Source organism: Prorops nasuta, unplaced genomic scaffold (genome assembly GCF_024137725.1).
Source record: "Prorops nasuta isolate Cenicafe-Biocafe unplaced genomic scaffold, Cenicafe_Pnas_1.2 PNAS00022, whole genome shotgun sequence".
Lineage (NCBI taxonomy): Eukaryota > Metazoa > Arthropoda > Insecta > Hymenoptera > Bethylidae > Prorops > Prorops nasuta.
In genome coordinates this window covers 4,570,841-4,583,179 of record NW_027116819.1, presented here as the reverse complement: position 1 = coordinate 4,583,179, position 12,339 = coordinate 4,570,841, and the positions used below count along the sequence as shown (strand labels likewise).

The following is a 12,339-nucleotide window of genomic DNA, read 5'->3' as shown; positions in this document are numbered from 1 at the left end:
ATACTTCTGTATCAGTTAAGTTTAAAGAAATACATTTGGTTGCGATGTGTTTCCTTAACTCAGTTCCCCGCAAAGTAAAAGGCGACTTAGCACCACATTCGATCGAATATTTTCGCAATAAATTACACGCCCTTAAATATTTGTGTCTGGTTTTATTATAGCTTGGTATTCCGAATAAAAAATTATTTGAACTTGGAACTTTAGCATTTCTGCGATATTTTAATATCAAATCGATGCAGTGTGAAATTTCATCGCTTAAAAGCACTGATACCGATCGGCCTAATTTGCCACGTATAGTAAATTTTTTATATTTTCTTGCTACACATTTTGATCTTTCTGATAAAGAATTAAATACTTCTGGATTACTTTTATCTAAGCTTTCAGCATTTTTAATATCTTCAATGCTCACACGCTCAATCTCCCCTGCTCGTCGTCGATTGAAAACTTGAATTGAAATTAGAGTAGACTCGATTAAATTTCTCCAATCATGCATTGTAAATTTCTCATTTAAAGATTTAATCGCTTCTGTTCGTATTTTTTCTAAATATTTATAAAGCTTTAATATATCATCTGATGATGGCAAAATTACTTTTTTTTTTCTTTTTTGCATCATCTGACTTTCAAAAACAGTTTTATTTACACTACACCCAAAATCATCTACCAGTAGTTCCAAAAAGTTTTCTGTTTCCTTTTTTTTTTCTTCTTCGTGGTTTTTAATACAAAGTGTTATAAAATACTTTCCAATTTGTTTCAATAATGTGCCTATAGCTGAAGCTGTTGCTGGATGTTTAAAAGCGTTCATTCTTTCATCGAATTGTGCAACAGTATGTATGGCACTTATACAATCATCATAATATCGTGGATCATATAATGATGAAAAATCAGTGATGTTTGAATTTATTTGCCTTAATGCAATTAAATATCGTCCTAAAAGTCGAATTTTTGCACGTATCATGTCGTGCTGGTGTTGTAGGCGATACTTAATACATAACTTGTTTGCAAACCGAATTACAAGTTCATCGTATCTAATTGTTCTGCAAATCTCATCTTCTCTAATTACTGGGAATACAACTTTTCGTAATGTTTTATTAGCAGATTCGTGTATTCTACCGATTACAGCGCGTCCTAAAATTTGAACCGATCGATTTTTCCGACTATTTTTAGTAGTGCATCGTTTGAAGTGGTGTCGAAGGCTTGTTTTAGCAAAAAACCCTTTACAGTTTGGACAAGCAGAAAAATCAGCTGCGTGCTTGTTTTTATCTTTTCTTGGTCGCCTACTAACTATAAGTTCACCTTTATTTATATTTACATCCGTATTGAAATTAAAATTGCCTCTTTTTCTTATTATATCTATTAATTGTTTTCTTTCCACACTTCTTTTTGGAAGATTGATAAATGTTTGAACTTCCGATTCAGTACGATGGACAGTTTCATAATGACGCACAATTTTTGTATAAAGCTTTTTGCAATATAAGCAGCAATTTTTTTTTTTGTCACCAGCACGTCCTCGAGATTCATTAACGTACAAATCTTTGTCGTCAGGTGCATATCTTCCTGATGTATTAATACTTGGAGATATTTCAATACCACTTGATATATTGCAGGAGGTCACCGATCTATTATTCGATTTTGTACTACTATTAGGTAGGGCAAAATTTGTTTCGGCATTATCACTTTCACTATTGCTGCTATCATTATATACGTAATCTGGATCATCAGGGTCATGATCACTGAAAATGTCCTCCACAAAGTTATCTGAAAAATGTATAAGCATTTATTAATTATTTATAACAAGCTGTCACCTATTAGAAAATGGGCTTCAATAATTCTTCAGCAAAATATGTTTAGTAAACATATTACAAATAAAAGTAGTTAGACTTTAAGGGGGAAATAAGAGGGATTATTTTAATTTAACCCTAAAATGTGATTCGAAGGTTATACTAAGATTACTTTGAGTTTTCAAATAGAACATCATAATCTTTATTTGAATATCATTGTGGCTTAACTCGTGAACTTTCCAAACACTGTACACTAATGCATTATTACAAGTAAGCGTTTAAGATACTTTGTTTAGAAATTAATAATATATAGGTAAGTAAATATAGGTATATTTATACGTAGCACTTATACATACCACTTCAGTCATACCCATAGCTATATGCATACTTTCTAATAAAAATATCATAAACGCTTCGATAAAGTGAACTATTAATTAGTATAAACGTTTTCTAAATCTTTCGAGATAAGATTCAAAAATATTCAAGAAAGAATAGAACGTGACTTTTGAAAATCTTAAAGTATCCCTCATGCAGCCAAATCACGTTTCAATGTCAAGTCAATGCTCTCATCTTGTATCCCCATTGAAGTCTAACTACTTTTATTTGCAATATTTTTACTAAAACTAGTTTGCTGAGCAATTATTAAGTTCCATTTTCTGAAATGGAATAATCCGTATAGGAAAAGTCAAAATATATATAGCATGTTCGGTTTATCTGAATATGTATGTTAATATTTTGAAAATTGAGCTTTGTAACAAAAAATATTTAAAATAATTTTATTTAGCTTGATAAATGACATTGGATGGCACCTTCCGTTTTAACTTGAAAAATCATTTGAAAATCGAACGAAGTTCACCTTGAGCTGTTTAAATGGAATCGATTAGTTTTCATTACACATATTCTTACTTCGAGAGTTTTCTAAAACACTATATTAATGTACCATTTAATTCAAACACTTACAAAAAATGAAATTTTAATTGACTGTAATATGAATAAAAACGCATGTCTATTTACTGCAAATTCAACACTACTCTGAATATATACACGCACATATATAGATAATTTAAAAGTTGCACATTTCGTAAATCATTGAATTCACTGCTACAATTATACATTATTTGAAGAAGCTTTCAAAACATGTTACAAAAATATGCAATGAAAAAGAGGTAGTTCTATTTCAAAACCTTCAAATGACCCTTCAAGCTGAAAAGACGGGTAATGTCTTTTGTCCTTCATATTGAGCTAAAAATGTTTTATTCGAAACATTTGTTTTACAAAGCCCAGTTTTGTAGATAATCAAATACTTTCAGATACAGCAAATACATTATATCAGAGATAGAAAAGTTAAATTGATTTTGTTTACATAATTAAATATACTATGAGTAAAATTTAAAAATCTGACTTTCACTTAAATTACATTCAAAATATACAAAGTATTTATTAGATATTATTGCCATGATAACTGTAGTACCTTGTTACAAGAAAATCAAATGTCTAAAATACACTATAGTTCATAAATTAAATTAATTTTTTAAAGTTAATAATTATATCAAAACATAGCTTTGTTAAATTCTCTAAAGGCTGGATTATAATTTATGTCAGATTGGTATTTATTAGAGCTAAAATGAATGTGATTTTCAAAAACTCACTGTTAATTAAAAACATTAGAGAATCACTGAAAATATTTCTCTTTTTCTTAAGTGGTCTCATGATATTCTGGAAACAAATATCCGCGAAAAATTGATTTTGGATATTAAAATAATGTGCAAAATAGTAAGTAATATTTGCAATACAATGAATGAACAGCAAATTCTTAAATTTCAAAGTAAAAACAGTTTTTCAAAATACTTAACGAATATCTTTGAAAAACTTTAACAAAACTAAATATAAACAAATTTTACAATATGTATATATATATACTACATATACCGGCAGTTAAGTGTATATTGGATTGTGTAGTTCTGGATTCGTCATTAAGTATATTAATATCATGTACTCTTTTTTGAAAACCAATGTCAACTGGAGTAGTTGATCCTGTTACGATTGAAGCAGAATGTTGGAAATTTCCTTCCACAAAATCAACCAATGGAATAACATCATTTGTATCCACGTTATTGCAAATTTCATTAGAAATTGTACAAGTTGTGAAACATTCAAAATCTGCCGTAGTACCAATGTTACTTTCCGAACTTAAATATAAACAAAAAAATTATTTATTAGTTTAAATCATTTTAGAACACCGAACAATTTATTACTAATTGCATATATTTACCAATTATTCGTAGATTCTTTTATATTATCCATCAAAATATTATGTGGGGGATTACCATTAATACTATTTGTTGTATTTATATTTATTATTATGTCACAGTTATTGTTTATTCCTGTAAAGCAAACAAATGATGTAAGGTTTTGAGTATAAATTTTTGAATGCATGAATTTAATTAAGTTTTAAAAAAGTTAAAATTTTCAATTGCTAGCTCTTTAATATAAAAAATACAAATACTGCATTTACTAACTTTTCAAAGAATAACATAAAATAGCATAATAATTAAAATGTTACATGTACTCCAGTGATTTATATTAATCGCAGTGAAAGATTAAAAGTTATTTTAAACACAATCTCATCCTAATTGAATATACGCATTTAGATTTTTGTGAAACAGTTGTATAAAGGTATAATATAACAAAACAAGCTGCATATGTTACTAAAAGCATCAGTTTTGAACAAAAGATTCAATAGATAATTTATTAAAACATATTTCATTTAATGGAAACCATATCATTCTCATATACTTTATGGACTTATGTAAACTATATAAGAACAATGTGAACATATAACTTTTACAATACTTACCAGCTATTAACTGCTTGTCGACTAGTAGAGTGTTAGATTCATTAATTGTACTAATATCATCAGAAACAATATCAATTGGAGTAGTGGAATCAATCACAACTGAAGTAATGCATTTGGAATTTCCTGTGGTGGAATTCACTACTGGAAGAACAGCTTCATGAATTGTATTCATGTCACCCATAATTTTATTAGAAACAGTATTAATTTCAAAACAGTCAAAACCTGCTGTAGTGCCAATGCTATTATCTGAACTAAAACTTAAATAAATAATTTTTTATTAGCTTAGAACATTTCACAATATTGAATAATTTAATACTAATTAAATTTACCAGCAACCAGTATTTTCTTCTACAGTATCTTTGCAATTTTTTTGCAAGAGGCAATCATTGGTACTAATTGTAATATTTTTATTTAATATTACATCACAGTTATTACTTAGCCCTGTAAAGCAAACAAATAATATTAAGCCAAAATTGTAATTTTTTGAGTTTATATATTTAACTAGTTGTTAAAGCTTTTCAAATTTTTTATGTTAGCAAATTTAAGGTCCAAATTATAAATAAGGCATTTATTAACACTTTGCACCCTGTTACCATACACAGAGAGTGTAATTTCCCTTCAGAGAAGACAGCGGAGTGCAAAGGATTAAGTCTCAAACGATTAACAGCTAGGTGATAATAGAATTATTTCATTTTTACATCCATTTAAATATTTGTAATTACATAGCACGTGAAGACAGAATTAAATTTATAACATTTTTGGACAAATAAAGGATATGCTACAATAGTTATAGATTTTAATATTTAACAATAAACTAAATACAAATAAACAATAAACCTTCGTATAGTTCAGCATCTTTCTTCTTGCCCATATCTTTCAATAAAATATAAGGTGACTTAAAATTCAGGCAGTTTTTAATATCTATCAACATTTTTTTGCTAGCTGTAAAATAAATGAATACAATATAATAACTATATAAGAGGGTACAAATTTTATTAATCGGTAGCTTTTCAAAACAAGATATGGAGGAAAAGTGTAATGTCTTTCTCTCATCAAAATAAAGCTTCATGATGGTAACATTAATACAATAAGGTACTGGGGACTTAATATTGTCTATTATGAATTAGCCATGTAAATGCAAATATCTCCTTTAATCTGTTGTTTTTCGTAGCACCAATGTATCAATTCAAAAGATTCAAACAAGATAGGTATGTTGTTCGCTCACTCTAAATTGTAAGACTAAAATAGTAGTGCAGCGAAGAAGAATAAACCCATTCTTATCAATCTATTAAAGAAAAGTTGAATTTACCTTTTTCAAATACCTAAGCTTATTTCTGTTTCTCTTTTTCATCACTTCAGAGGAAGAAATTATAATAAGCTATAGTATTTAGAAAGAAAAAGATCTAAATTGAACTAATTAAGAAGGAAAATACTACAATTTACATATAGAACTGCTTTCGATAATTACTTTATATATACAGGATAGCATGCTTAAACCAGATCTGCCTTAAGTCAGACATCCTTCTTTGATTGATTGTACAGATAAAATGATATATACTAATAAATATTATCATAATTATAAAACATGACAAAGAGAAAAATTATTATTGCAGCAATTTTATGATTTTCATATCTACATAGCTGTTAGTTTAATTACTGTAATACTGCGGATGTTATTTCTATAATATTATAAAGAAATTATATTGAATATATCTGATTTAACCAACTTATCAACTTTAAAAACAAGTGGACATTTACAGGTTTTTCAAAATGTTTGTATAATGCATCAATTTTCCATGAATGTTCTGAAAAAATGTTAATTTCGCTTTTTCTAACTTTGGGGGGGGGGGGGGGAATTTGTTATAAAATTAATCATTTGTAACTTAATGCTTAAAAATAACATAAACAGCTACACTTTAGATCTTCTAAATAGAATAAAATAGTAAACAAGGTGGAAAAATTTAAACTTTATACGTACCATTTTTACAAATTAAATAACACTTTTTCTTTAAAATTTTCTTCCTATATGCTATTTGTTTGATAGAGTAAACCTCATATTCATTATTTTCTTTCACTAAACAGTGCATCATTTTGCGAGTGAATTAGCTTTGCAAGTTTCATATATATTATACAATAAAATTTAAACCTGCTCGTCTGCCCTTAATTATTCCAAGTGAAGCACCACATTACTTAATGGCGTTGTTCCCGGTTAGCAATATGCATCTTCTAAATTTTTTTAACCACGCTTATTCTGAAATCCGATCAAAAGGAGGATAAGTTTCACCAACTGCTAAAATACAGAATTTACCCAATTGTATTGCCAACTATGCTGTGGAATTGCATTGAACCTATAAAAGGATTGTCATTCTTTATCGTGCAATTCTGCATTTTTCATGGTTGGTGCATCTCACCGTAAAGGCGGTATAATGAAAAGCAGGCAAGCCTATCGTGTAAGCGAACGGGTAAAATTTTGGAATACGTAGTCGATTAGAATTACCGCTTTCAAATTCTTACTCGTTATGTGGTACATTGGATTTGCCTATCTTTTCTTTACTACATCTCTAATAGAATAGGCTTATTCAGAGGCGCTAACATGGAGGTAGCAATGGGGGCATTAAGCCCAGACCACTGTTGCGGAACTGTACAGTAACTCTTTTTAAGCTGCTACTTCTATTGTATAAAATTGTACAATCTAAAGGTAATAGCCAATAACATACATGTTTTCTCTGCTGAATTCTAACAATATCTCAGCGTTCGTTTATTACCCTCAAGCAGTGGTAGCACTGAAGGTTTTATAAATTGTGTCATTTTATCACTTATCACATATACACTGCCGGTCAAAAGTTTAAGACCACTTGAGAAGTTTGGTTGAAAATTAGTCACTTCTTTAAACGTGCATAACTTCGTAATGAGGAAAGATACAATAAAATTCAAAAAACCGTTAGAAAGCTGATAAAATTCCACATATAGTGGAATTAGCTCAATGCACGGAAAACGTGTAGTTATCGAATTACAATTAAATAAAAATGCTGCTAAATTTAAAATTTTTATTTTTTCGTAACGTCAATTCAACTTGTTGTAGCACTTGCAATAGTTATGATAATTATATGAAACTTTGGTGAAATAAAGCTAAAAGTTTCAGCTTTAATTTAAGCCATCAAATGTCACGATATTCATTGTACTTCCTTATTTTCATAACTTTTTTCTGAGTAATGTCGAGAAAAATTTTTGACTATAAAACGACTGGCCAAGCATTTGAAACAATTTCAGATTGAAGAATCCGTCGTATTAAGCGACCTATTCTACTTGTTTCATATTTCACTTTTATTCAGTTAAAAGAAATATGATAATTGTAAACCTTTAATGATTAATCAAATCTATTTTATTAATTCTAAGATTTACAATTATCATATTTCTATTAACTGAATAAAAGTGCAATATGAAACAAGTAGAATAGGTCGCTTAATACGACGGATTCTTCAATCTGAAATTGTTTCAAATGCTTGGCCAGTCGTTTTATGGTCAAAAATTTTTCTCGACATTACTCAGAAAAAAGTTATGAAAATAAGGAAGTACAATGAATATCGTGACGCTTGATGGCTCAAATTAAAGCTGAAACTTTTAGCTTTATTTCACCAAAGTTTCATATAATTATCATAACTATTGCAAGTGCTACAACAAGTTGAATTGACGTTACGAAAAAATAAAAATTTTAAATTTAGCAGCATTTTTATTTAATTGTAATTCGATAACTACACGTTTTCCGTGCATTGAGCTAATTCCACTATATGTGGAATTTTATCAGCTTTCTAACGGTTTTTTGAATTTTATTGTATCTTTCCTCATTACGAAGTTATGCACGTTTAAAGAAGTGACTAATTTTCAACCAAACTTCTCAAGTGGTCTTAAATTTTTGACCGGCAGTGTAGAAATTGAGTACTTGCAGTTTGGTCAGCTGTACGATTTAGATATCAAGAGACACGGTAGTGTCTCGACGGCAAGTACATAAAAGTAGAAAAAGTCATGCCTATACCGCCGTCGAGGCACTACTCTCTTATACAGCTAGTTGAGGCGTTCCAATTTTCAAACCGATTTTTCTCCGTGAATAATCCATTGCCATTATTTAAGTAAAGCTTTTTTTAAAATGGTTTTGAAAAAGCTTTCATTTGCGCCTAAGAACATCAAAATCGGTTCACGCAATCCAGAGATCTCATACTCTGTTAGCTATATATATATCGAAAATAAAATTTTCCTTCATAATCTTCTCCAGCCAGAATGTATGTATGTCTCGGGCTGAAGTTGGTCGCTAAGAAAAATGACGTCATTTTCACAACGCTTCCAACATAATATACTCAACGATCAAACTATATGGTTGTGAACTGTCAATTCGGCGACTTATATTGAACTGTGTAAATTGTAATGTGAGGTTATTTTTATTTAATGCAGTGGGGTTATTCATCGTGTTGCGATATTGCATCTGTTAATTTCTACAATCACAAATAATTCAATTAACAGTGACTGAAGGATTCGCGAATTAGATAAGTATAATAATATATTTTACAATACAGGATGTAGTATACTTTGTGGTACTTTGTGGTATTTCTTTTTCAGATTAAATTAAGACAGAACATTTTCATATTCATTGATGAGGATAGAGCTGACTGGATTAAATAAAATTAATATTTACAACTCTGTGCCAATGAGAAGCATACTTTCAACATTAATGTGCATCGGTCATTATCAGGAGGATATTAATTGAAAGAAATTGTTAAGGTATTTAATAATCATATGCTAAACTTTCAGGTATTGAAATCATTAATCAAATGCATGTTTTGCTTTTTGTTTTCTTTAAAGTGATATTGATTGTAACTATCCGATAGGTTATATCATATATATACGAACAAATATTTCAAATTAAATTATGGCAATGCTTATTTGAAAGATATGAAACATTCCAAAGAATATTCATTTACGTAAAATACAAGTTGACCAGTATTTAGATTTGAACAAATTATACGATAGTAGATGTTTACAAAAGATGCGAAGACAACCAAATATTACAGAAGTTAGGTCAACAAGCAATAAAGAAAATGGAGATAGAGCAAAATCAAATAGTGGTAAGTAACTGAGATGTTTCATGTTCCTTCAAATATTTATTTTATTTGAAGATTAAGATTGTTAAATGATGAATTTGATTTCAGGCTTACTCATAGTGTTATCATTTAGTATTTTACAGTCACTGTGCAAGTGTATTATAGCAAATAGTAATACTTGTGCTTTGACTTAAATACATTTGGTACAATTGAACTAAAAATCCAAGGAGGAAGGTTCGCACATATAATGACTGATGGAGTTGAATGAAAAATTGGACTATTTACTCCTGCATTTTCTGAGACTTGAAACAGGCCAAGATGAAAGCTTTGAAAGATTGGCAAAGTAAGAAATGACCAATATTCACAAAAAAGTCATCCATTGCTCAGCCATGAATTAAGGATGGGATTCATTGGATGAAATTATGTCAAATTGAGTTAATAACTGCTGATTATTTTCCTCCATTACCTATGCAAGTATTCTAGGCCAGAGGCAGTATACTGGTCATTGGTATGGATCAAAAAATGCACGTTTATTCTCAATGGGAAAAATCTCAGACAAAAATTAATTGTTTCGACTCCGTTTTGCAGCACCAGTTATCCGACCAGTTTGAAAAGTGTTTAGAAATTTGTGAAACGTAAATATGAGGACTCTGGCACAGGAAATGTTATAAGGACCACTCACCAATGTAATTCCCATGCGACCTTTGTCAAGAGTTAGCAGCATAAACGGATCAATGAGCAGTGCTGAAAAGAAACATAGTATGCAAAACGACAATGCCAACTTCGACTATATGCTTGATTCTAGCATATTCGAAGCTTTACGAATTGCTTGTCCAGTCTTGCCCCTGTATCACCCAAGTAGCTGATGGAGTTACTGAAGTTTGGCAAAGTCAGATGTTGGTAAAAAGTCAAGTGTTGACAAACAAATGAAATGATTCATGTTTTTGTTTAAAATATTATTTTCTTAGAATATTGAGATTGTTAAATGATGAATTTGATTTTAGGTTTCCTGGTAGTGTCGTCATTTAGTATTTTATAGTCACTGTACAAGTCTATTACAGAAAATAGTAATACTTGTGCTTTGACTTAAATACATTTGGTACAATTGAACTAAAAATCCAAGGAGGAAGGTTCGCACATATAATGACTGATGGAGTTGAATGAAAAATTGAACTATTCACTCCTGCATTTTCTGAGACTTGAAACAGGCCAAGATGAAAGCTTTGAAAGATTGGCAAAGTAAGAAATGGCCAATATACACAAAAAAGTCATCCATTGCTCAGCCATGAATTAAGGATGGGATTCATTGGATGAAATTATGTCAAATTGAGTTAACAACTGCTGATTATTTTCCTCCATTACCTATGCAAGTATTCTAGGCCAGAGGCAGTATACTGGTCATTGGTATGGATCAAAAAATGCACGTTTATTCTCAATGGGAAAAATCTCAGAAAAAAATTAATTGTTTCGACTCCGTTTTGCAGCACCAGTTATCCGACCAGTTTGAAAAGTGTTTAGAAATATGTGAAACGTACATATGAGGACTCTGGCACAGGAAATGTTATAAGGATAGAACATACAGTGAATAAATTTGGGAAAATGAAAGCAGTATATCTAAAATAGAGGCTTCCATTGCATTATTTTGTGTATTTTCTAGTTTATATTGATGAAAAGAAAATACAAATGGCACTATTTTGCTTGAAAAAGAGCCCTGATTCATAGCTGATATTGGGAGTAACAGTTAAGAAAAAGGGATGAATTTCTAAGCAAATCCTTAAAAATGAAGGGCTTGTAGATGATTTTGGGTATACAATTTTGGAATTAAAAATCACATACTTGATGAAAATTATAACAAAATCATGTAGATCTGTAAATATGAAAAGAATTCATAATTGCAATACTTAACATGTGATAGGGCATACGGTGAATAAATTTAGGAAGCTGAAAACTATATATCTAAAGAAGAGAGGCATCCATTGCAGGAGTTGGTGTATTTCCTAGTTTATATTAATGAAAGGAAAATATAAATGGCATTAATGTGCTGGAGAAAGTGCCATAATGCAAAGTTGATATTGAGAGTGACAGCTAAGAAAAAGGTGGAAAAATGAGTCAATTCATAAGAAAGTCCTTGAGAGGGAAAAACTTGTAGGTGATTTTGGGCATACAACTTTGGAATTAGAAATCACATAGTTGATGAAAATTATAATAAAATCATGTAGATGTGTAAATATAAAAGGAATTCAGGATTTCAATATTTCACATGTAATAGAGCATACGATGTGTAACTTCAGGAAACTGAAAGCAGTATACCTAAAAATCATAGGCTTCCATTGCATTAACTGGTATATATTTTACAGTTTATATTAATGAAAAGAGTATATAAATGTCACTAGTTTATCAGGGAAAGAGCCATAATGCAAAGGTGATAGTGAGAGCAACAACTAAGAAAAAGGTGGATTTAAAGGTAAATTTAGAAATAAATTTTTGAAAGCGAAAGGCTTTAAGGTGATTTTGGTTATAAGATGTTGAAAATATAATTCACAAACAGTCATTGAATCCTATGTTAAATGCATCTAAAAGTGTAATTATGAGAAAAACTCATCATTGTAGT

General features: G+C 29.8%; 1 protein-coding gene across 1 annotated transcript; it reads right to left on the bottom strand.

Moving 5' to 3' along the window:
- Window positions 1–4: 4 nt before the first annotated feature.
- Window positions 5–2,164, bottom strand: LOC136781336 (uncharacterized; the record flags this gene model as incomplete). Its single annotated transcript, XM_066740188.1, has 3 exons — window positions 2,149–2,164; window positions 1,951–2,031; window positions 5–1,755 (listed from the first exon to the last, which is right to left on the bottom strand). Coding segments are annotated over exons 1-3 (1,848 nt in total), but the record flags the coding sequence as incomplete, so codon positions are not given.
- Between the last annotated feature and the right edge of the window lie 10,175 nt (window positions 2,165–12,339).